A 24,995-nucleotide genomic window follows, 5' to 3' on the forward strand; every position below is an offset into this window, starting at 1 on the left:
ATAGACATTACCAATGGGAATACTCTGCCCTTGACAATTGATCCTTTGTTGTCTATGTCATGTCTTTGCATCTTGTTCTAGATGTGCCCAAGTCTCTCAAGTAGCAGACACAACTTTACTTCATGGCTACAGTGACCATCCTTGTGAATTTTTAAAGCTAGGAAGATAACCTCTGTTGCTACTTCAGCCACTTCTCTCCCTATTGATATTGGGTTGACATTGCCTGTTGACATCATCTTAGCTTCTTAATGTTGAGTAACTTTTTCCACCTTCAGAAAGAAACTGGGGGAGTGATACTAGATGACAAAAGACAGAATCCATCAACCAAGGGAAATGTGTAATTTTTGTAGTAAGATAGCTAATCTCTGTAGAAGAAGACCTTCCTATTATTTCTAACCAAGACTTCTGGCCAAATTGCCTCTTTTCCACTTACCTGAACATGACTCCCTTTCTCTGTCCAGATCTGCAGCTTGATGCGAGGTGGGATTGCAGAGAGAGGAGGTGTCCGGGTGGGGCATCGTATTATTGAGATCAATGGTCAAAGTGTCGTTGCTACGGCTCATGAGAAGATTGTGCAAGCCTTGTCCAACTCTGTAGGAGAGGTGAGTCTTCCCAAGCATGTGTTTTTTTCAGCAGTGATAAAAGGAACATAAGAGTTTTTAGTTTCTTCTTATCAAAAGAAGAGCCCAACAGAAAGAACTGTTAGTACTCTAAGTCAGTGTTTCTCAACCTCTGCAACTTTAAGATATGTGGGCTTCAACTCCCAGAATTCCCAGCCAGCATGCTTGTTGAAGTTCACACATCTTAAAAGTTGCTGAGGTTGAGAAACACTGCTCTAAGTAGACACTAGCTGAGTTCTGCAATTGACTTTTGAAATTTCTCTGATTTCTCAAGCAGATTGCCAGTGTGAGGAGAAAGGGAAGATTAATATGGGAGAAACCCAGCTTCAGAGATCCTTAAGGCTATTTCTAATAGTGGTAGAAAAGAAGGATTTACCTTTTTTTAAAAAAAGAAAAATCTGGAATGTCATTGGCAACCGTTGTCGGTCACCTTGAGCCTTTAAAGACCGGGTATCTTATTAATAAAAATGAATTTACAGAGCAGAAAAGATTAAAACTGACTAGGAACACACAGACACAATAGTATATCTGGTCCATTTCCTCCACTGAACCCTCACCTCATTTCCTCTGTTTGTCCATTCCTATTTCTGGAATTCTTCCTCATGTTGTTAAAGTATATTTAGATCCCCTCAGAAGCCTCACCGCATTTTTATCCTTACAAAAGCATAGGGTAACTTGAGGAGAAAGTCATCCACCAAGATCTGGAGTTGACTGGAAACTTGAACCTGAATTCCTTAGTCCAGTCCAACAACTTAATCACTAAGCTACCTCCATATTCTTCTCCATGCCAGTTGCTTTTGTCCTCCTCCTCTCGCTAGGACTTGTGGGAAGTTCCTTGTGATTTTCTTGATGACATCATAGGTCAACCTTTCCCAATTTGGCATTCTTTCTATGACTGTCATCAAAATTTGATTTGATTTGGCATCCTCCATCACAGTTGAGACTAAAACTCCAGCCCTGACCATCTGGGGGGATTCCAGGCTGGGCAAAGGTACCAAAGATGTCATACAAAGCTTCACAAGTTACCCCATAATTAGGATGGCAAAGGTGGTAAAGGAAGATGCCGTTAAGAAGTGGGTGAGGGTGCTCTTCCTCCCTGCAATGTGATACTTAGGCACCGTGGAAATATAGATGTTCATCAAGTTCAGCATTCTCTTGGGGGGAACTAAGCTGTTGCCCACGCATTTTGTGGCCTGCACCTCCCTGGGTCATCTGCCTTGAGCTCACAGGAATCAGAACTTCACAAAGGTGATAACTGTTATGCATTAGGTGTATTGTGGCAGGCCATGGCTTTAGAAAGAGATCTTTTCCAGCTCTGTCCTGGTTGCTGATGGGCTCTGACTCTCATGATTAGCTTGGCCATGTTCAGGGTCCACACCGAACATGAAGATGGCTGTAGGCAGCCAGATTGAAGCCTCCAGTCCCTCCCCGTCATCACTAACTCTCTCCCAAACCATTCCACAGATTCACATGAAGACTATGCCTGCTGCAATGTTCAGGCTGCTAACCGGTCAAGAAACTCCACTCTACATCTAATGGGAAGCTAGACTGCTCTTCAGGCAAATCATATCCTGCTGCCTAAGCTTAAACTTCCAGAGAAATGTTGTATTTTGTAGGAAACGGGCAGAGTTTGAACCCAACACTGGATATTCTGGACACTCATTGGATCCAGTTTCTTTGCCTTTTTTTGGGTTTGTTTCTTAGTTTACCTCTCTCTCCTTTTAAAATCTTGCCAAAAGATGAAGCTCTTGTTATGGCAAATGACCATTGACACCGTCTTTCCAAGATCACAGAAGTATTCTACCATGCGATTGGCAAACTCCATCTTCATGACTCAGGATGAAATCCGTCATGAAGCTGATCAAGCCCCACTGCTGTTAGGACCCTCTGTGTTGCAGAGACCACCTGCATTGCCCTCATTCTGGGTGGACTATGCTTCTAATACTTTACTATAAGGGGACTCCAGCATGTCCATAGTCTTCTGTCCGTCTGCCACCTTCAGCCATGAGGCAAGTGTGGACGAGTCTACAGAAACAGGCCCTTTCAAACTGGCGCTGCCTCAACTGGACTGCACATTTCAAAACACCGAGTGGGCGCAGACGGGTTATTGCAATGACTGAGAATGGGAGCAGTTTTAAAGGGGGTGATAGGGGGAGGTTGGGGGGGGGAGAGTGTTCATTGCTATAAAAAAAAAACACCCTGCTGTTGTCATTGACAAGTGTATTGTGACTTTTGATGAGACGTGGTTTGTATGTGAACTAGGAAGAACAAGGGGTTTCAGAGTGAGTGATATGGAAGAAACGCTTTTTTGGAATTAAAAAGACCACCGCCAGAAAAAGCGAAAGAACTTTTGCAATGCAAATGTGGAATATTTATTTAGATGAGGTACATTTATGTTTTGGAGACTGAACATTTTTAACGATGAAAATACTGTTTTGCAAGTAGCCTTTACCACCAGGAAGTGGGTCCTCTTTTATTGTCCCACCACCTTCCATATCACCCTTTAGTTGAACTTAAGTTCACTCTCGGAAAGCCATGCTTAAATACGACTTTTTTATATAAAAATGTTTAATATTGTTCTGTTTGTCTTTTATTCTCCTGAGCCAACTTGTCTGAATGTAAACAGTGACTACGAATGCAAAGTCTTTGCCATCAGCAGTATTAGAGATTTGTGGCAATGATAAACCAAGGAATAGTATAATGTTGTGTTCATTACGAGATAAATGTCAACTGATGTAACTCTTTTGTCTTGATTTTTTTCCTCCTTCCTCTCTCCTGTTGTCCATGGCCTTGAAGAAAAATGACACTGTGACGAAAGAAGCCTTACCATACAGTAACAAAAACCATAGGATTACTGTACTTCAAGGAATAACACCGTAGAGCTCTGTTGCATGCAAGTGACCCTAGGAGAGAATTAATCTATACTCATTAATAAATTTGGAGTAATAAAACAGTGCAGCTTCTCTTGGTTGTTTTGCAGACCACTGAGCCAAGGCTGATGGTGTTTAGCCTCAGTCTTCTTCAACGGAACTTGTTGGAAGATGGGCACACACAACTTCTTTGAGAAGGACAAGGTCTTGCTGCAGAGAAATTCATTGCTTGGCCTTTCTTCTATCCACCAGAAATTGATCTTGTAAACTTCTGGGGAGCACCAGTTTGTGGTCAACCCAATTGTTGTCAACTTCCTTGGTGTTCCACTGGAGGTCACTGTAGCTTCGTGCTAAAAAGGTCAAAAAGCATTTTCCAAAGATGGTGGTTTGCTGGAAGTCTGATAGACTATTCTTCTCTTCAAACCTTTGAAGTTCCTGCTGTGGATGGGGGGAGAGGGAGGAGGGAAACCATGTGGGTTAGACTTCACCTTCTATAATTTCCAGCCAGCTTAGCCAGACATTATGGAGCATTATAAGTTGTGTTTTCACTCACTTGTTCTATATACCTACCTTGATGAGAAATATGGGGTGGGGTGAAATCAAAGATAGACATATTTGTGGTCTTTTCAATTCAATGGAATAATTTATAGTGTGGAACAATGCTAGTGGAAGAATGGATGTGATGGCCTTTCCACTTGAGAGTTTGAAGGAAGCTTACAAGGATGATTTTTATATATGTATAAAATAATTGGTATCTTAATTAATTTGCTTATTACTTTTTGTTCCTGCTAACTGCCTTGAATCTCTTTTTTCACGTAGAAAAACAAGATCAATTCTAGGGAGCATAAATAATACAAATATTAATTAGCAATAACTAAAACCAATGCAAATTGGACATGTGGGTGCAAGAACATTATGACCTAAATGTTTCACATGACTAAAACCAAAATTCTGGAGACTTGGTTGTTGTAAAAAAAACAAACTCCAAAGATGGTTGCAACAAAATTGTAGAAAACATCCTATTTCTATCTAGCGTATATAAGAAAATGTACACCTCTGACTTTCTAGTGTATACAAGAAATGCAGAAGACAACAGACAACCCCTGCGCTGTAATTTCCTAGTAGAATCATCCAAGGCTGAAAACAGGTATAGGAACATAAAAAGAACAACTAGCCGTGATGGTTGCCAAATTCTAAAATTAGTCACACAAAAGAATCCAGTCTAGTGACAGCCCATAACTGGCCTTGGCTGTTCTCAAAATGCTATGTAGAGTTCGATCTAATTATTATTTGGATAGGAGACCACCAAACAATTCTGGGGTTGTAGGCAAACAAATCCTGGAAGAAAGCAACAGGCAGCCTCTTCCATAATCTTGGTGAGAAAACTACGTGAATGTGCGCTTCAAGGCACAAGAAGTCCAACTCGACGTAAGGGGGGGTCTTTACCTTTACATACAAATTCCACCCATAAACTGATAAAAATAGGCAATCGTGTGATGCATTTTGAGTGCATTTCCAAGAGAAAAAGTGCACTTCAGGAACTCTTTTTCCCCGATTTATAGAAGGGAAACTCCTTATTTGTAATTTTTGAAAAGGGTCCTTTTACAGAGTAGCCATTTCTTTGAAAATGAGGTTCTTTCAAAATGTATCAGGGAGCGTTGGTCTCTAGTAGCCAATAAGATGACCCATAAATATAAAAGGTGACACCCCCAAAGATCCTGGTGGTGAAGCTTACAGTGGAACACCTTCAGTGGGTCACCTGCACCCTAGAAAACCACCCTGCCAAATGGAGATGTTTACATGGTTTTCCTCAAGAGAATTACAGTGAAATGTAGAGTGGTGCTGCAAGAAAGGGCCCTAGGTAAGCAGGGTAAGAGTCAGTCTGCAGTTCCTTCTAGAAGCAACAAAGGAATTGGTTAGATGTACATCCTGCATTTCCTTCAGAAGCTGAAGGTAATGTACACAACACCCTTTTCTTCCACTTTTCTCAAGAACTACCCAATCATGTTGGCTGAGAGAGTGCAACCAGTTCAAAGTCCTCAGTGAGCTTCATTCCCTGATGGTGAGCTTGAACCTGGGTTTCCTAAAATCCACCAAATGGAGGTTGCTAAAAAAAGGGGGGGGAATTATATAAACCCCAAACAAAATACAATGCTAGTGGCTATGTTGGAATCAGGAATTGGAAATCCCATTCTCAGTTTTGAACTTCTTGTTCTTCTCAACTCAAGTAATCCTCCAGTAACAAGAGAGAGAGAGAGAGAGAGGGAGAGACAGGTTTATCTATTGCTGCACAAAATTTGTTCTGGAAGACTATAATCTCCAGAAATACCTTTTTAATTATGAAAACACTGTTCAGAATTGGTGAGAACACTTTTGAGGTACAGTGATTAAAATGCAACTCCTACGTTGTACAGAAGGATCACTGCAGCTGAGCAAGAAAGTTAATTCCCTTCCCCCACCCCACCTCACCCCACCCCACCCCAGTCTCCCTTCCTCCCCAGACATACCCATTAGAACTTAGAAAATCAAATTCCTTGGTAGGAGGAGAAAAAGATACGCTTCAGTGGGTTTTTTTGTTTGTTTCATTGTTAAATAATAAGCAACTTGGGTTTTTTTCACAAAAGAGTCTTGGTTGAATATATAGTCATGACGTGTTGGGTGCTCAGCCCCTGGGAATAAAGATCTGGCATGGACCTCTTCAAAGGAAGACTCTTTCAGAGACACTGATTGAGTTTCCTTTTGTTTCTTCAAAGACAACCACCGAGGGAGATGAATCTCCTTCCATTGCCCAGTTCCTCAGAGTCTCTTTTGTAGAGTTTATATTCCTCAGTGGAGCAAAAGCCTATTGTCAAAGGATGGTCTCTCGGCACACTTCAATTAAACTGTGGGGTCTTCCTCTCTCAAAGGCATGGGTAATGTGGCCCCTGCGTAAGAAGGCAACAGGAGAGCTTAGAGCTCCACAGCTCTGGAGGTGGAGGTCTTCCTGAAGTCGCTTTCTTGAGGTATCCACATTCTGCTGGGAACTCATGATGACCTGTGGAAAAGAGGGCAAGGTAAGGGAAATGGTGAAGTTATTCTTCTGTTGAGAAGAAGACATCTTAGGATGGAGTTTGAGGTGGCAAACTTTAGGCTTGTGAGATCTACTTGGTTGTTTCCAATACCAGAATACAAAGTCCACCCAGCTGAGCTCAGGTGCAAATCTATGGCTCCAAAAAAATGGAGGCAGTTTCAAAATGTACAAGAATCCACATTAAAGCATCTAGTCTAGATAAGTATCTCAGCTTTGCTTTAGCACCCTCAGAAACCCACCACTTGTCTTTGGAAGAAGGGTGTCTCCTCTAAGACACATCAGAGCTTTTGGATTTCTAGACCTTCACACAAGAAATCCTTTTATCTCCCAATTTGGTTTGATTGTATTTGTTTCTTCTTATAATTCCATCAGTTGAGACCCAAGTTGGCATATGGAATATATGAGAAACTAAATTGTCTGAGAGAGAGAGGGAGAGAGAGAGAATGCATGCACAATCTTTTGGGGGACCAGGGATGAACTTTTGTGATCAGAGACAGAACAAAACCTAATTTAATTTAACTGGAACTAATTACATTGATTAAATACAGCCACTGTGACTGCTCCCTGAGCATTTTATTATTTTCTCCAGCTCTCACATTAAAAACTACAATTCAGAGGCAACTTCTGGAGTATTGCTGGGGCTGCATGCAGAACTTTGGGGGAGGCAAATAGGTCAGCACCTCTTAAAATAGACCAACTTTCATCAACTCTGCAAAGACTGTTCTGGCTGGGAATACTGGGAGTTGACATGCCAGGAGACTTGGAGGGTTCCCTTTTCCAAGATTACTGACAAATGGAGTTGGGAGGCACTTGCAAGCAGGACTGAGAAGAGCTTTTATCTTCCTGTGCTCATTGGTAACCAAGGGTGGGAATTAGCTGTGACTGCCATAATTTCATCCCTTCTGTTGCTGTTTCCCAGGAGCTGATCTCAGCTCTGGATCACACAATAAGCTTTGCAAAAGAATCAACAATGCCACGTTATAATGTTGTCTGTTGTGTGAACTTGGCCATTTAGGGCATGCTGGTTCATCTCTTCTTCATCCAACTTGATCCACCCAAATCACCCAGAAAGGACACCTACCTGATCAATGATGTTGGCGCTAAAGATGGCTTCCTCCATGTGCCGCTCATCAGACTTGATGACAGACCGGATGCTGTTGACCACGTGGCGCACTTCTGGGGGAAAGTTGCAGTTCGAGTGTTCCAAAAATTTGGCCACCAGGATCTTAGTGTCCTTGTAGGCCTGTAGGTCCACCAAGGAATGGGGCCGCTCTTTGCAGATGCTCAGTATGACCTTTGACTTCTGGGAAAGTTCGGCTTTTGGGGGGTCCCTTGGTTTTCCGGTTGGCACAAGATGGTTCCTGGAGTCCTGGCAAGTAGAGGCAGCCACATGAGGACTAGGCAGAGGAACTAAAAGGGGGGGATGGAGGGGAAGGGGGAGAAAAGGAGCTTTAAAATGGTAGCTCAGCTGGACATACACCAAGTGAAGTCACACCGTGGTCATCACAGGGAGTGGAGAAGGGACACCTGGCTATGTAAGGACTTTTATGGTGACAAAATCACCATAGAGATGTTGCCCAGCTTGTAATACTCATGAGTCCTAAAATGATGGTGTCACCAACCAAAGAGGTAATTCCCTCCTCTTCTGAGAAGATCTTTCCCAAGTGCACCATCAAGGCCTAAGCCCTAGACATGATTGTCCATGAAAGAACTCTGCATGTTTCATATGTGCTTCGTCCTGTTAGGTGCACTGATGCCAGAGTCTGGGAGAGACCCCTTTTGCCTCTTCTTCAGTATATTCTGCATGAGTAATTTGGGAGCATTTTTAAAAAATTGTCCTACATCCACTATCTGACAATTCTCAGTGTTTCTTGACATCTTATTCTAGGACAGATGTGGGTGACGCTGGCATTCCAGTGTTCAGCAATGCCAGTCCTAGCTCCAACCCTAACCCTACCCATACCTACACTGCCTGGCCAATAGTGAGGAGATGATGTGAATTACTGGTCAACCATTCCTTGGTTTAATCCAATGACCATCTCACTGTCTCTCAAAGGGTTACTGGACAAGAGGATTGCGGGAGAGGAATCATGAACACTGACCTGAGCTCCTTGCATTATAAGAAGAATAAACATGTTAAGAAAATGGAAAGTCTTTACTCCCAGATGAACCATTCTGGGCTTTAAGACCTGAAAAGTCCTATAGGCTCTGCCATCATCACTATGTATAAATATGTGAGACAGGGTCTTCTTGGTGGTGGTGTTGGGATAGCAATGAGTTAAGTTTTTAAAAAAATGATAGGCGACAGACAGAAGTCATGACACGGAGGGAGCTGCACCCATTCCTAAACACTCCTTACCTTCTGTGGTAGCTGAACAGGACAAAGGGTCACTAGTGGATCGGACAATGTTGGAAATGGCGGTTTTTCTTGCCCGCTGTTGGGCCGTCCTCTTGAGGCAGCTGTGGGGCAAACTGTTTACAGGCACTGAGCAGTGGGTGCGGGGAGTCTGTGGCACAGCTGGCTGGCTGAAGACCCCACAGCACATTTTCAGTGGCTTGGATGAGGGGGTGGCCTTGTCTTCTCTGACCAAGCCAAAAGAGTCTCTCTCAGAGACACCAACGCTCTCTGAGGAACAGTCCGAGAGCCGACTATGAGAGCAAGTCCTGCTACAGGGCTGGTCCACAGAGGTCTGGCTGCGGCCACTGACCTCATCGTCTGGATAGTCCTGCAAGCAAGTCTGGTTCAGGCTGGAGCAACTTCTGTTTCTTGCCCCTCTTCCTACAAGACCACCTGGAAAGAAGTCAGAGGACAGGAAAGGTTCTTGGAGATCCAGAGAACAAAAGTCTTCAGAGGAGTACCTGTGACGACTGGGGAGAGGAACAACTTCGGCGGCCATCTGGGAAGCGCCATCTGCCAAGGCTGGAAAAAAAGGGGGAATTCTGAATACGCTACCTCCAAATGCGAACGTTCAGTGAAATAGGCAACAAGGAACAGGGCGAGAACCCTTCCTTATTCTTTGTCCTACCACTGAATAGCCAGCGATCCTCTGCACCGCAGGTTTCATTCACCAGCTAATGGCTCTCCTTTACGCTATGCCCTTTTAAATGTGATCTTAACTCCTGGACACCATGCATCACCTTGTGGAGATGCAACTTCTCAATGAATTGGGCTTTTGGGCAGGGGGCAACCCTCGATCTATAACAATCCATTGCAGAGGGGGTGAGGAACCCTATTCTGAGAGGGGAGCAAAGGTTCTCTCAACTCAGACCCTGCCCACTTTCACAAATTCTACGGTGACCTTCCCTTCGTTAGTTCCCTACATTCATGACCAGTAAATGCATTTCTGTATTTAGATTTACAATGTAATTCCTCTCTTTTGGTTCAGGGGTGTGCACGCCTCATTTTCTCGTTCCTTAAATGGAGAAGGGAGCACCTTGAAAGCCTCCTTATCTTCTGAAATTGTAAAATGGCAAATGAAACTCTATTGATCAGAAAGGAGAACCCGCCTCCTCCCACAAATAATTTAATGTTAAAATGTGAGGGGGGGGGAGCAACTGCATTAGATACCCTGAGAATATGGCAATGAAGACAGATGAGTTTTTGCTATTTAATTTTCTTTTGTGTATAAATGGAAGTGGAGATCCATGTTAATTGAGGGTCATCCTCCTTTGGAGTAAATACAGTATTTTAGAAGAACAGTTGATGCTTTCTTTTCATGCTAATTTTGGCAGTGAATGTTTCAACCACTGTTCCTTTGAACAGAATCTAGAGTCATCTGCAGTGGGGAGAAATTCATTCATTTCCCCCTTCGTTTGCTGAGATGGGAGAAGTCTCTGCTTGTCAAGACAAAGTTCTCAAAATACATGTGAAGCTGGCATGGGTGACGCCCATCAATGCCTCCACATCACAGCGGGTGGAAACGGGTCTTAGGTTGGGGTTCCCCACCCCACTCACAACTAGGAAAATAGGGTGTCAGTAGCTAGGTTTGCCAGTGAATTTCCATAAGAGTTCACCTGAGGAAGGGACAAGAAGACCAACTAAGTTTTCTTGCAATCCAATTAAAAATAATAATGATTGAACTGGTTCTTCTTAGTTTGGGGGATAGAACATTAAATGGAATGATTCCTTCAGGAATCAGCTGATATTTTGCCTGAGACTCTTCAGATGGTCATTCTGATGGATAAGGAAAAAGGTAGGGATTTATCTTGAACGCCCACACGGGGAATGATGGAAACTACCTTGGCTGTTGAAACCTGTTGCTGTATTTCGCTCCCCCAGGTTGGACTCGGCGATTTGCTGTTCCATACTGGTGACCTGTAAAAGGTTGGGAGAAAAAAAAGAACTCAACTATGTACTCATTCTGTGCATGAATGAAGATTTTAAGCAGCTGTTCACTGAAGATAAGGATGCAGTAAGGGGAGGAAGCCCATCCAGAATTGATCTAATCCCCCATTCTTTTCCCACCATAGCTGGAAAGAAATGCAGAGATAATGTTGGAACAGAGGAACCATGAAGAGAAATGAAATGGCAAGAAAAGTGGAAAGCCTGAGAACAAATCCCAAAATAACCCCACCCCGATATAAGATAAGATGGCGCCTCTTTAGTTAATTTATTTAGAGATGAGTTAGAAACATCTCCTAGGTAGCAAATTCCCTGTGCCCTTAAGATGCTTCTGCTGGAAGATGGAAAAGTGAGATATAAAAAATGTAATCAAATAAAACAAACTGGGAGGCGAGCTGATAAGATTTCCAGGAGCTGGGTGATTCTTCCCTTCCTGACCAAAACAAAACCTGCCACTTCAGAATGCCTCTTTATATTCTGCCCCTGAGGAAGAGCAGTCAGTTCATGCACTTCATCGATGGCTTTTACTAAAAGGCTATTTTGCGCTGAGGTGCCCAACCAGAACGTGGGATCCAGGAGAGATGAGATTTGCAGGTTAGAATCACACAGTGGAGTTTGGAAAGAATACATAAGAGGCAATGGGCCGGAAATAAAAATCTATCTAAAAAACATCAAAATGCCCAGGACTCAAGTTCCTTTTTTCCTTCTTGTTCATATTCTCTAAATTGCAGTTTCACCCACATGCTTGAGCTCTGGAAATCTCTGAAAAAAGGATGGCCATCCCAAAACTTGTTCTTCCTTCTCCAAAGGTAGAGGGATGCAGCAATGAAGGTGTTGAACCGGCGCCATAGACCTCCAGGTTCAAGTCCACCCTCATCCATAAGAGCTATAGCCATGAAAAAAAGCTAGAGAAGATAGCACTGTGTGTGGTGTGTGGAACTCCTGAGGGAAGATGGGATATCAGACTAGCAAATAAATGTACAATAAACCAAGTCTATAGGCTAAGAATCCAACTAATAGGACAGTAGCAATGTAGGATATAACATGGAGGTAACCTTAATTGGAAAAAGCTAAGCAGAGTTAGGCTTGGTTAGCATTTGCATGGGAGACAACCAGGAAACCTCAAGGCTGTGGACTAGAAAGAAACATCTGGGAAGATTGAAGAAAACTACAGGGAGATGCCCATGAGGCCATTAGTTCAACTTGAAAGACCGTTTATCTTTTATCAATGCAGGCAAGCCCTTGAGAGCTCTTCATGAGAGAACGATGGATCAAGAAACCTTCACGAGCTCTTCTAAAGACATTCACACACTGATTATCAGGGGTGGCAGGAAGATTGTAATCCCGTCTTATCTGAGCATGCACACAGTCTTGTCCCATCTCCAGACCCTCACGCTCAACATGCAAAGGCACATGGGAAGGTTGCCAGCTGTGTTTTTTTGCGCACTTTTCCCCATCACACAAGGTTTAACCCTTCCATCTGCAGAAGATGCCCTGGGTGTAACTTCAGTTGGTTCAGTCTAACTTCTCCAGGAAGTATGTTATGAGCGAAGTTGTGTAAGAACATAGGAGGAGCCCAACTGGGTGAAAGAGGGAATCTTCATTTACTCCAATGTTCTACTTTACAAAATCTCCAACCAGAATCTGCTGGGCAGGCCATCAGCCTTCGCAAGCCCTTGTTTTTCACAAATGCTACCCTACCTTGGCCTGCCTTTCAACCCTGGAGTTTTGTAGCATAAAAGACCTGGGCTATGAACTCTATCCAAGTAGGTTCACACACAGACCGTCCATCCACCATCAAATTATTCTGGGACCTAAGGACTGATCGCAAAATATCTCTGAGTTTGCAAATTTGCAAACTGGTCCCTTGGTTACGGAACAATCCAACAAGAGTTCCTCAAAAAATGTAAGCAGATTTTTTTGGTAGTGCAGCAAGTTACAATCAACTTGAGAGTAACATGATCTGTAAAGATATTATACATATGCACTGTTTCTATGCATGTGCTATCTCGTCCCTATGTACATAGGCGTGATCCACGATGAAAAGCAAGCGTTTTTGGGGTCCGACCAGATTGTTCTTTAAGCCAAACACACAGCTGCTAAAACAAGCTGCATGCTCAGTGTTGGTAAGACATTGTCAAGACACTACAAAGAAATTACCTTTCAGTGTTACCCCCTGCTTTGCTTTCTAACCTGAATTACAAACAATTTGACAGCTTTTCAACTATCGAATCTAAACACATCCCAGAAGTTCCCCGTGGGGTGAAAATCAAATCCATCTCTGTTCAGAGGAAGGATTAGAGATGCAATGATTTTACTACGACATTTCCAAACTTGGTCTGGGCACTGCCCACTCCTCTAACCTGGTTCGTGGGAGCTTGTCCAACGACGGCCTCATAAGGCGGAGGCAGCTCGGCAGGGTAGAGAATCCCAGGGCTGTTGATGGTCACTTCGTATAAAGTGCTGAAGGGGGAGTGTGGAAAGTCCAAATGGAAAGCCCTAAAAAACAAGTGAGATAATGATGAGTAGGGTTGTCTGGGGGGAGGTCAAAAAAGTCAAGATGACAGCTCTGCCCATGCAGTTGAAGCTCTACCCCTTCTTATTTGTGTCACGTGCGACAGGCATTAAAAATCGGGGTGAGGTTCTGATCACGCAAGGTGGCCACCATTGTGACTTCTTTAATCCCCACCCCCCGCAGACCCTCCTGATAATGGGCTATTAATAGAGCCACTACCTGCAAAGCTTCAGTGTTTTAGATGCTCAAGCAGCTTGATCAATGAAAATAATTCCTCCAATTTATCAGTCCTAATTAACCAGGCAGCCAATTAAAAAAAAAAAAATTGATTGGAGTCAGATTCAGCGGTCCTTAAAGAAGAGCTATGGAGTTCAAGAGGGCTTTAGTCAAGCCTAACATATCTTACTAATTTCAGCGGGATTAGGTGTGTCTGCATCAGAATTCAACTTGCACGGTTTTGTTGAACAGGAAGACATTCTTCTTTGCAACTGATGCTTGATCCAGCATGGATAAAATGAAGAAATGATACCCTGGCTGCTGATCTATTATTTTTACCCCTATGCATACATGAATGTTTAAACTGTGCTCCAGGAATCCCTTAAATATTCTGCCTCTAAGGTGTATATGTTTAAAATAGCATCCTTCCCAATTAACAAGAAGTGCAAAACGAATGAAAATATCAATATTTGAGCTATTAGACATCTGTAGCTTGTAACTCATGAAAGTATACCCACCAGGTTTGCTAATGTTAAGCCTTAACATGGGTTTGCTTTCGGCTTAGTGCGTTATACAAACTCCTCTCAAGAAATAATCCATCATTTCCAAAGCAAAGAATGAAGCCAAAAACAAAACAAACCTCTGAGCATTATGTAGGAATCAGACAAGGATCTAGAAACAGAACTAGGGAGAGATCTCCTGGTCCATGCAAGACAAGAGACCAGTCCATCTCCCTGGAGCGTAGTGGAGGGCAGGATGTTCAGATGAAAGAAAACTCACCTTTGCGTCTCCGTGGCCGGCGTGCAGGTGTATTCCGGTGGGTAATAGGGCGGAGGTGGAATTGGGGGAATGAACTCATCGAAGTCCAACGTCTGGTGCAGGATAGTCCCATGGGGGGTCATGCAATCCGGATTTGCAGAATGAGACCTCTGCGGCAAGAACTGGGTGAGAGAAATGAGAGAGACTGAGCATTGCTATAATAGCCGGCAAGTCTAGGTATTTTTCAAGTGAAAGTTGAAGGAGCAACGGCGGCAATCATATCTTGGCCAAGTTACAGTGCTGAAGGGGGAATCCGCCACACCTGAGATGCAGGTATCTCTCTCCCTAACCTGAATGCTTTGCGCAAGCCATTTTCCTGTGCCTGCAGTTTTATGGTGTATGCCCTTTTCCTTAATGTAATACCTAATTAAAACAATCCTCTGTTGCTGAGAAGTCTAATTCAAGCTTTAGCTTTAAAACCCCAAGCATTTTAGGGCCCAATCGGGGGAAGGAGTGACACCTAATACGTTGATCTACCTGCGCAATAAATCTTTAGATGAGGCTATTTCCCGAGTGCTCGTGGTGGGGCAATCATGCAACGCTTTGAGAAAATACAGGGTCTTCTTGGTGGTGGCACCTGGACTTTGGAATTCTAACTTAATTTTGGTTTGCCTTCTGTTTGGTGATTCATCAGCTAATGTCTTTGGGCCCAGGTAATTCAAATGACGTTTTAAACAATTAACTGACTGGTTGTTTATTGGCCAAATAACTGTTCTGCTTTCTTCTTTTGAAAAATCATAGTTGCTGTTATTGTGTATTTGCCCTTTTCTTACATGTAATATAGAGCACCCTTGTGGGTAAAGTGCGGTCCATAAATGTTATAATAAACGGAATATTCTTGAGGTGAACACAGCTGACTGGCCAAGTGCCACCTTAAAAGTGCCCCCTTGTTTCATTTTCACGTCTCACGGAGGCTGAGCAAGGCTGTTAATGTCTTTTCCAGACAGGAATGGAATTCAGCTGTAGTCAAAATGAAATGAGAAGTAATATTTCTTTCATGGAGGTCTGAAAAATAAATTTAAACCAATCTTCACTCAATTCTGGGGTGAATTTAAGGCAAGGTTAGTCAAGACCTTGGCTCAGTTTGTGTCTCTAATTTAGGAGATTGTTTAAACAATGATTCCAGAAGCGTTGCCCATCATTTACGGAATTCATTCAGGCTCCTCCAAAAAGGAGAGAGAATTGGGTCCAATTATGGAGCCGGCAGTCATGAAGCACAAACACTGATTTGATGGCAACAATCATGTAAGAGCTTACAGCCATGGAAAGAAGGATCAACACTTGGAGTCCACTGATATTTGAAATTCTGTCATGAAACCCCCTGAGGAATAAAGCTGGGACACTAAACACCTGTTCTGTTTCACCCTTGCCATAGGTCGACCCTTCAAAGCAAGCCAGGTCAGGAAACAGACACCACAAGATTGACTTGGAACTCAACTCCATTGATCTAGACTCCCATAACAGAATCTTGAAAGCCAGACTGAGTTTTCCCTCCTTCCTTCTTACACCAAATTGAGTCAAGGCAGGCCAGTCCTGAGCTTCTTTCTCACCCCTTCCTGTTCTCCCAGGCTAAGTTCACATTTCCCTGTTGCATCTTTTCTTCAAGGGCAACTCCATACACCTCCACGTCCCATCATAAAGGAAGATCAGGGTGAATCAAATCTATAGAGCCAACATTCTGTTTTGGGAGGAATCAACCAGGTTTCCTTACAGGAAGACCTCCAGACTGGTCACTCTACTCTACTCACCTGTTTTTGTTTCCATCGAGCTGATATTCAAGCCCACAGCAACCAGTAGAATTAGGGCCACCTAATTCTCTATGAATTTGTTTAGTCTCTTTGCAGCCCCATCAATTGGTAGCTATACCCACAACTACTGATAGAGAATTCCAAAATCAAGCATGTGGGGTGTGTGTGAAAGTATTTTAAAAAATGCAAAAAGGAGAACTGGAAGAATTAATATTCTGTTAGAGGTTGATAAAACAACAGAGTGTACAGGGTGATGGACAGTGTTGAGAAAGTATTTCTCTCTTCTTTTACTAGAATATTGGGGTTGGGGTTGGGGTTGGAGGTGAGCTGCTAGTAGAAGCCAGAGAATCAAGTCGACAAAATTAAAACTTCATACAATGTGACATGAACTAATTGGAGAAACACTAGAAGCAACCACGAAAACCCAGTTTCCTTGTCTTTTTCCATCATGATTGCTAGTCTTGGAGAAAATGCCATGCCCCAAATTTTCTGGAAGCAAGATTTTGGGGGGACAGGATTGGATATTTTTACTGGACTGTTCTTGCTTTGAATATGGTCTCTCAGAAAAGAGGAGCAAAAGAAGGAAATATCGGTTAAATAGTCAGAGAATGGAGCACCTATTCTCTTTGGCTGTATCAATTCAGGAAGATCTGAACTTCGTAAGAAAGCCACCATTGCCAGTGTTTTACGTGTATATAAAAAAGGATTCAGGTGTTAATTTGCCCTGCATATTCATGACTGCCCTCCAGAAACTTAATGCCATTGTTACATTCAGCTAAGCAGATCTGCTCTAATCACTCCGCAATCAGTGTAGGGCCATGCCTCTCCTTTCCATCCCCATGTCAAGGTGGAAAACAACGCTTCTTGTGATGGGAAACACAATTTGCAGCTCATCATGAATTTTCAGAACAGGAAAAATAAAAAAGAAGTCCTACAGAGATGTCTATGCAAGGAAGAGCCCTTTCAGATGTTCTAGAGAACATTGGAGGTCATCTTTTGAAGTACAGCGGTACCTTGGGTCACGAACGCTTCTGTTCACGACCAATTCGGGTCACGAACAGCTCCGTTCACAAAATTTTGCTTCCATTTGCGAACGCCGGATCGGGCGACAAACAGGATCCGCGGCCATTTTCCCTCCCGTGACACGTGGCTTCCTGTAGGGAGGGGGACTCTCCCTCCAAGCAATAACCGCCTCCCCACCCGCCTTCCTGTCCTCCACGCCAGAAGTCGCGTTGAGCAAGGTTAGCGTTCTCTCTCTTTGTGCTGTACTTTGTGTCATATTTTTGTGGTTTAAAAAAACAACAACATATGGTTCAGAATGGATTAACCGTAATTACATTGAACCTTATGGGAAAATTTTATTCAGGACGCGACCAAAATTGGTTGGCAACCAAATTCGGAGGGGTCAGAACGGATTAACCGTATTTACATTGAACCTTATGGGAAAATTTGATTCGGGTCGCGACCAAATTGGGTCGCGACTAGTGTCGCGGAACGAATTAAGTTCGTGAACTGAGGTACCACTGTATATTCATTTTCTCCCCAAAAGTTGTTTTAAATAATGTTTTGGGGTCATTGGTTGACCCAAAAGGGCACTGTGGTTGAGGATAAGGTGAAATGGACATCTGGGGGTCATCAGGTTCTTATCATTTATTTGATAGGTTTGTATTCTATCTTTTCTCTGGGAGTTGAAAGTAGCATACGTAGTTAAGCCTTCTCCAATTTCTTCATAACAATCTTATGAGTCAGTTTGGGCTGAGAGAGAGAAAGAAAGAGAGAGAATCTGTGGCTGGTCCCAACTCAACCATGGTTGATGGTGGGCTTGAACCTGGCTCTTCCCAGTCCCACCTAACCGCTCTTTACAGTAGTTGGGGGAGAAATGACATGATGACTTTTCTCAGTTCCAAGGTTAAATCCCCCCCCCCAAAAGATCCTATCTTTGACAAGCCTCATTTATACCGTACCCTTATGGCTTGGCCAGAGGACATGCATATCTTACTCACCATTTGCAGAACATCAGAAGAGACCATTTGCATGCAGCACATGGCCGTTGCCAACGCACACACAATGGTGGAGATGATATTGAGAGCACAAACACTGAACAGCAGGTCCTGTGAAGAGAGACACACAGAGAAAGAGAGACGGAGGGAGGGGGGAGTGTCACACACACAGGGAGGTAGGACGTTATTCCTTATCTCAGCAAGACAGAAAATAAGTACTAAAAACACTGTTAGCAGGGTGGATAATAAATGCCAGTAATGGTTATCTGCTTGATGCAGCTCTTCATTGGAGGCTCTCAAATTAAGCCTGTGAGTAACCCTTTCTTGGTGGAGAAACCAACTCAGAATCTACCTAGGAAAAAGAAGCCACATAAAACACCTCAATATTAAATGCCTCTCTTTCTATTTAGGGTATGAGCAATTATTTCAGCAGCTTCCGGTAAACCCTTCTGAACTCGAGTGTCAGTGAAATTCTGCAAGCCGAGATTGAAACATTTCTGGCTACCACAAGGGCAATCCAGGTCTCACACACTAAATGGACCCTGTATGAATCTTGCATCCCGTGTGACTTGAACCAGTGTGAGTTGAGCCATTACAAACAGGAGAGCCACCTTCAAGGTAAGATCGAATCATCTGTCATTGTGTAAAATATGTAATTATTTTAAAAGGGTTTATATGGACTTCTTTCACCAAGTAGCTAGCAAGTACAAGGGATTTTTCAGAATCAACATGTCACGTATGCTCTGGATGAACTTTAGATCAACTTTCCATTTTATGGTTCAGGGGCAATACTTAAAATATTTGGGGAGCTAATTCGATTCTCTTGTTTTAGAGGAGAAAGAAAAAGTTCTAAGAATCACCCCTTTTCTTTCTCCTCCCTAGCATTAATTCAACACAAAAGCATCATACTTTGGCTTTCCCAATGGCCAGTTTTGATTTTTTTTTTGAATCAGGAAGCAAAGATGAGGTCTTTTACGGTCAGGCTGAAGGTAGCCAAAGGTGAGAACACCCTGTGTATGTGACATTCACGTGCATAATAAATGCCACATATATTAGAACTCAGCTTATGATGCATTATGCATTTCTGGAGACTAGAACAACTGATTTGTGAGCAGAGGATTATGGGTTCAGCCCCTGATTACAGATAATCAGAACTAACGTTCATTGGCAACCAGAAGCAGCACCACTGACTCAAGGGGGAATCTAATTGAGAACACCCCCACCTTCAAGCATCAAAAAGACTTTGCAGACTGGAAAGAACACATCAAAACCACTTCTCCCACCTTTTCACTAAAGACCTAATATGAGTTGTAATTAATGTGAAAATATATAAACTGACTCCATCTTGTAACTGTCGAATTAATTGAACAGCAGGTGATCGATCTAACTTGAATCCCACTGGGGTCCACTCTCCACGAAACAGTTCCTTTAGCCTTATAAAGGTGCAATTCGTGAAGAAGAAGAAGAAGAAGAAGAAGAAGAAGAAGAAGAAGAAGAAGAAGAAGAAGAAGAAGAAGAAGAAGAAGAAGAAGAAGAATCATCATCATCATCATCATCATCATCATCATCTGGTTCTGAGAGTGAGTAGAATCGTATTTCTGGGTTCTTATCATCCTGTATGTAGTAAATTGAACAGAGTGGAAGAGCACGGTTGATAGCGAGGGAATGGGGAATCAATTTTTGTTATCTCTAGTCTTTGCTATATCAGCACAGTTACTGCAGGGATTCTGACCTTCACGGCAAACTAGAATTTATAAGTTTGTCACTTGTTGTTGCCCTGTTCTTTTGGGGGCTAAAGTTTGCATAGGGCTAACTCTGAAGTGTCCAGATGGTGCATGAATGTGAAGAGCATCTAGATCATTGTTTCTCAAGCTTGGCAGCTGGAAGACGTGTGGACTTCAACTCCCAGAATTCCCCAGCCAGCATGGCTGGCTGGGGAATTCTAGGAGTTGAAGTCCACACGTCTTCAAGTTGCCAAGCTTGAGAAACAATGATCTAGAGACAGACCAACTTGAACATCTCAGAGCAAAGTACTCAACATTCTTGGTACCCAAGCAACTAGCTTTTTTATCCAATTGTCTGATTATTTATTATGCATTTCTCATGAAAGAAGGTTCAGCCAGGTCAATTCCTCCTCTGTTTTCTTCCCTCTACTGAATATGGGGTTTAGCTGGAATAAAACTGGCAATATTCATTTGGGGTCGTAAACCTCTGGAAGCATAATTATAAAAAGTGCTCTCATAATTATTCTTCAGGATGCATAGGCAAATATTTGATCTATCACAGGCCTGGCATGAAAACAGAATTAACCCCATTATATCTAATGGCTTCTGTGCTTAATTAACAACCACTCTCTGAAGGTGAAATGGCACACAACAGGGAAGAGAAATGTCCAGAAAATGAAAGCTACATTTAATATGTTCTCCTCCTCCTCTTTGAGCCTACAAATATTCACACTCATGCCTCTTCCAGGATGGAGGAAGCTCTTCTTCCCTTCTTTAAGCCTTGATCTCACAAGAAATCTTCTATCTGAACCTGACAACAGCCCATAATGTTTGAGGAAGCTGGGCCAATTTGCACAACAGGATATTTCTAGAAGTTGCAAGACCAGACAAGCATCAGTGGACAAAAAGTATTAAGGCTTCTCAAATGTAGAAAAGAAACTCATTCTTTCTTTCCTGACATATCAACTGAGACTCCAGATCAGCCTGGTGGGGAGGAAGGAAGGAGTTAATAAAGAGAGAGAAAGTGAGAGAGAGAAATGGACATATTTTTAAGCAGAGACCCCTTTCTCTGTTAAGGGCCACATTCTGCCAGGGGAAAGACTCTGATAGAAATATAAAATGAGGCACTGAATGGAAAAAACAGACAGAGAAGGGCATTTCTTTTTTCATCCTCTCCCAAGCTTGTACTGTATGCCAAACATTTATCAAAGAAACAAATTAGCAAGGGGATTCAGGACAGACCAGGTGAAGGACGGCCTCCCTCAACATCTCATCAATTTATGGAAATCACCCTTAGCGAGCTGGTTGATGATGGATTTAAGAAAGAAAAAGGACCTCTGCCTAATCTGTAATTAACTCGTGGAATCTTCTATCACAAGATTTGTGGGGTAAATCACCAGCTTAGATGGCATAAAAAAATAATTAGATAAATCTGGGAAGGCTAAAGCTATCAAGAGCTCCAGGTTGGAAGAAGGAAACGCCTGTTGTCAGGGGAAAACAGCAGGAGAAAGTCGTTGTCTTTAGAGGGTTCTGCAGACAGCTGGTTGCCCAAGGTGGGAACCAAAGGCTGGACTGTGCTTGATCAGCCTGGCTTCTTCCTGGCAAATGAATAGCGTGCTTGTGTGCAACAAGTCACTGCCTTTAACAGCAGCTCTGACCCTTGAAAGCATCTTAGAAGAGGTTCCTCTCTCTAATACAAGTCACGTCTGAGGTGATGGATTTGTTTTAAAGCACAGTGAGATCTAAGCGAGATTTTCTTCTTGCTTACTGCCTTCTTTGGTATGACCCTGACCACCATCCCCTACAGATGCCCAGAGTGAAGGGCTGCTCCCTCGGCCCCCAGGGCTCCTTTAGGAGCAGATTTCATGTTCTGGCCTTGGCCTCGGCATTAGGGCAACTTGGAAGAAACTCATAAATCAGAAGGGTTGGCTGAAAAGGAAAAACCATTTGGCTGATGCTGGGGAAATAAAAGCTCAAGTATGAAAATTAAACTGTTGCAACCAGAGTTGGTGGCTGTTTGCACTGCTGGAAAGGGTTGCTCCATTTCGAAATAGTTTGACTAAAGCAGAATTAAGCCAACATATCCGATGCGTTACTCAAGTAGGCAACAATGTTTGAATACAAAAAAAGTGGCCCGCAGAAAGTTTCTCATCTTGTTGATAAAAAAGTACAATAAACAAGCAAACAAAAAACTGTCATTATATGAACCAAATAGATGAAAGTATCCAAATTACATTAAGCAGTTTCAGAACCAAATGTGTCCAATTGCAAGAATCCTTCTGTTGAAGTCCATCTAAAATTCAATTTTTAATTGACACCTTCCATCCATTGCTGCTTATCCTGCAACAGTTGATAATTTAAAGGTAAACTGCTCCTAATGTTGGCAGCTTCACCATGGATAGCTGTTACCAAGTTTCTCCTCCTGATATCATCCAATCCTTTTGCAGAAGCCACCTAATTTAGCACCCACATCGTGCACATATTAAATATAACTTTTGGACAGAACGAAGCTTGCTGCCAATTAACATCCTCAAATGACCCAGAGATGTTTAAATAGAGAAGTTAAGCATCACAATACCTTAGCTCAAACAAGAAGCTAGTTTACTTATTCTGAATCCAGGCTCACAACCCCCAGATGTGTATTGGAGCAGACCCCAGCTATCCAGCTGTGAAGAAAATTGCTCAGCAGATGCTCAGACACACTCTTTCTGTACCTACTCAAGTGCCAAGGTAATGTTGATAAAATCTCCCTTTTTAAATTCCTGCTACCATAGAAGCAGAAAGAAAATCATGGTTTTGACTAGCTTTTGGGCATTTAAAACAGCATCCAACAGTTATTTGTGCTTTTCTCTCTTTTATAGACAATTTTCTGAGGCTTCACTCCAGGACTTGGTGAGTCTACTTAGAGGTATCCAAGAAAGATTAAAAGTTCAGCACCAAGGACAGTTCCCCACAGAGCTTCAAGATTCAGAAGAATGAGCTCAGAAGTCTGGAGATGATGGAAAATTATGAGTCCTACTTTGACCTGGGAAGCTAAGAAGAAATTAGCCTTGGTTCCCAGCTGGAGGGGAGGCTTCCAGCTAGACTGGAAATAGACTCCAGGAAGAAGATAATTACAAATGACTTCTAGATTGTTGCCAAGAAAATAACATAATCCTATCCCAGAAGTCACCAGGAGTTAAGTTCAGCTCAACAAAGACCTTCCTTTGATGACTTGATGCGACACTGTCTATCTTTGATAGTTCCCACAAATACATGTGAAGCCTCTGGAAGGACACACTGCCTCATCATAGGCCACACTCTAAAACGTTTCAAGTATTAGCCTACCTTGCCTGGGCTCAGAAGCTGTATGAGGTCAAACTTTATTAGCCCTTGGATAGAAAACCACCAGGAAATTCCAGGGCTGTAGGCCAGACGAGGAAGTAAAGAAAAGATCCAGAAGAAGCCAGTGGCCAACCAGTCCTTGTTGGTTGCCTTGAAAGTATGAGATTGCAGCCCTTTTCATTTTTTGGCAGCGGGCCCTTGAAAAGGTTACCAGAAGGCTACCAGCTCTAGGGTCATGTTGCATTAAGACATAGGAAGTACCACTAGGTGGGCTTAAGGGAAGACTCTCCAAAGGATGTTCTGAAGGCAGAGCCAATTATGATAAGCAAAGAGCAAAATTTGTCAAAATGTAATAAAGACCAGCTGTTGCATTCCTCCCATCTGTTCTCTTGTTCATCCCACTATTGATTTTACCACTTAAGGAAATGCAGCTTGGCAGTTCCCCCAAAGCACGCTATCCAGCTCAGCTAAAACCACTCCCCCGATCCAGAGCTGTGTGTAGCTGGCCTAGGAATGGAACCCTACAAAGGGAAAGCTAAATTTAGCTTGTGGCTTGAAGAGGTTAAATGTTTGAAAGGAGGACCTTGGCAAGCTATAATTTGAAAATCCCAAAGATGTATTTTGCAGCCTGGAAAATTTAAACAGACAGGAGTCACCATTTTTGCACAGCTGCATTCTGTCAAGCACTGCCTACAGTTAATCCAAATCCAATCACCCAATAACAACTCCTCTGCAGAAAAATGACAACTTAATATTGTGCGTGCGACTGTTGCGTGGCCCTTAAATCTGGCCCTGTTTATGCACGTGCACACCCAGCATGCCAGCTACTTTGTGTATCTTGTAAAGAGCTGGTGATCCAGAATGTTTAGTTCTTACTTCTTCTCAAAATCGATTCTTTTAAGATGTCAGTGGAGGAGTATCCTCTATAATCTTGGAAAATTACAGTAATTTGCAAAGTTCCTTACTTTCCTGACAATTTTTCTCTGTGAGTTTCTTGGGGGTGGGGGACTCATGCCATTTTCTAAATATTCAGAAAATGTGTTTACATCCAGAGATAAATTTAGAAAACTGAAAGTCTTGATTTCTGGAGCAAATGTTTGGAACAGCTGTTTCTTGTTGAGAGATCAAGATGACCCATCCTCTAAACCTCCTGGCTGGGGAGGGCATTTCAAGATGGAGCACAGCTACCCAAGTGTTTCCAAACCACCAGCACCACCCCATTATCTTGTTGGGCAGGGGCCTCTATTCATATCAGAACACAGGGAACTCCCTTTTAATCATGCTGAGTAGGGCATTCAGGACAGTCAAGAGAGAGAATTAATTTAAGACATTCACTGTCAGGGATGTTTCAATGGCCGCTACTTTTGTTGGTGCTTAGAACAGGTGCAGTGAATGTGGAGACGTTTCATTTCAAGCGTTTCAGACCCAGAAAGAGTTAAAGAAAATGTCATTCCAGGCACTGGGTGGAGAAACCTGAAGCACAGGAAAATCAAATGCTGAGGAGCCAAAATGTGCTTTTATTTGAAGAGATGACATTCTCAGCTTCTCCAGTTTGACTCTAGAGGCTGGTTGGAAGCCAGAGAAGAGAACGCAGCCCAGCTGGCACCAACAGGGCTGAAGGGAGTCATCTGGATGGCAAACTAGATAAGTGAAAGTAGTTGCAGATTTTTATTATTTTTTTTAATGGATGGTGATCTGGGCTGGGGAAAATTATGTATATTGGAGAGAGGTGAGCAAATGACCAAAA

General features: G+C 42.8%; 2 protein-coding genes and 1 long non-coding RNA gene across 4 annotated transcripts in view; 2 read left to right on the forward strand and 1 right to left on the reverse strand.

Annotated features, from left to right (window-relative positions):
* APBA2 (amyloid beta precursor protein binding family A member 2) overlaps window positions 1-2,762 on the forward strand; it is a 63,020-nt gene extending 60,258 nt beyond the window's left edge. Inside the window, exons 11-12 of the mRNA XM_088148330.1 lie at window positions 462-602; window positions 2,085-2,762. Coding sequence (XP_088004456.1) covers window positions 462-602; window positions 2,085-2,156 — 213 coding nt within the window. The 3' untranslated portion in view covers window positions 2,157-2,762. The remainder of the gene's footprint in view (window positions 1-461; window positions 603-2,084) is intronic.
* A 24-nt stretch (window positions 2,763-2,786) lies between these two features.
* Window positions 2,787-24,995, reverse strand: part of ENTREP2 (endosomal transmembrane epsin interactor 2) — a 104,678-nt gene continuing 82,469 nt past the window's right edge. The window contains exons 5-12 of one of the 2 annotated variants that reach the window (XM_088148331.1): window positions 18,204-18,311; window positions 14,414-14,574; window positions 13,266-13,401; window positions 10,800-10,875; window positions 8,920-9,480; window positions 7,642-7,970; window positions 5,998-6,524; window positions 2,787-3,928 (exon numbers count right to left, since the gene is read on the reverse strand). In XM_088148331.1, the coding sequence (XP_088004457.1) occupies window positions 6,339-6,524; window positions 7,642-7,970; window positions 8,920-9,480; window positions 10,800-10,875; window positions 13,266-13,401; window positions 14,414-14,574; window positions 18,204-18,311 (1,557 nt within the window). In that variant the 3' untranslated portion in view covers window positions 2,787-3,928; window positions 5,998-6,338. Of the gene's footprint in view, window positions 3,929-5,997; window positions 6,525-7,641; window positions 7,971-8,919; window positions 9,481-10,799; window positions 10,876-13,265; window positions 13,402-14,413; window positions 14,575-18,203; window positions 18,312-24,995 lie in introns of those variants that run through there. The other variant, XM_088148332.1, reaches the window with a different exon arrangement.
* LOC148214778 (uncharacterized) lies at window positions 17,401-19,950 on the forward strand. Its single transcript, XR_015797470.1, has 3 exons — window positions 17,401-17,441; window positions 18,611-18,818; window positions 19,572-19,950. It is a non-coding gene; the product is annotated as an uncharacterized LOC148214778 (long non-coding RNA).

The sequence above is a fragment of the Python bivittatus genome, unplaced genomic scaffold (assembly GCF_059951505.1).
Source record: "Python bivittatus isolate LINGU-HERP-01145 unplaced genomic scaffold, Pbiv_v1 ctg000530_np1212, whole genome shotgun sequence".
Classification (NCBI taxonomy): Eukaryota; Metazoa; Chordata; class Lepidosauria; order Squamata; family Pythonidae; genus Python; species Python bivittatus.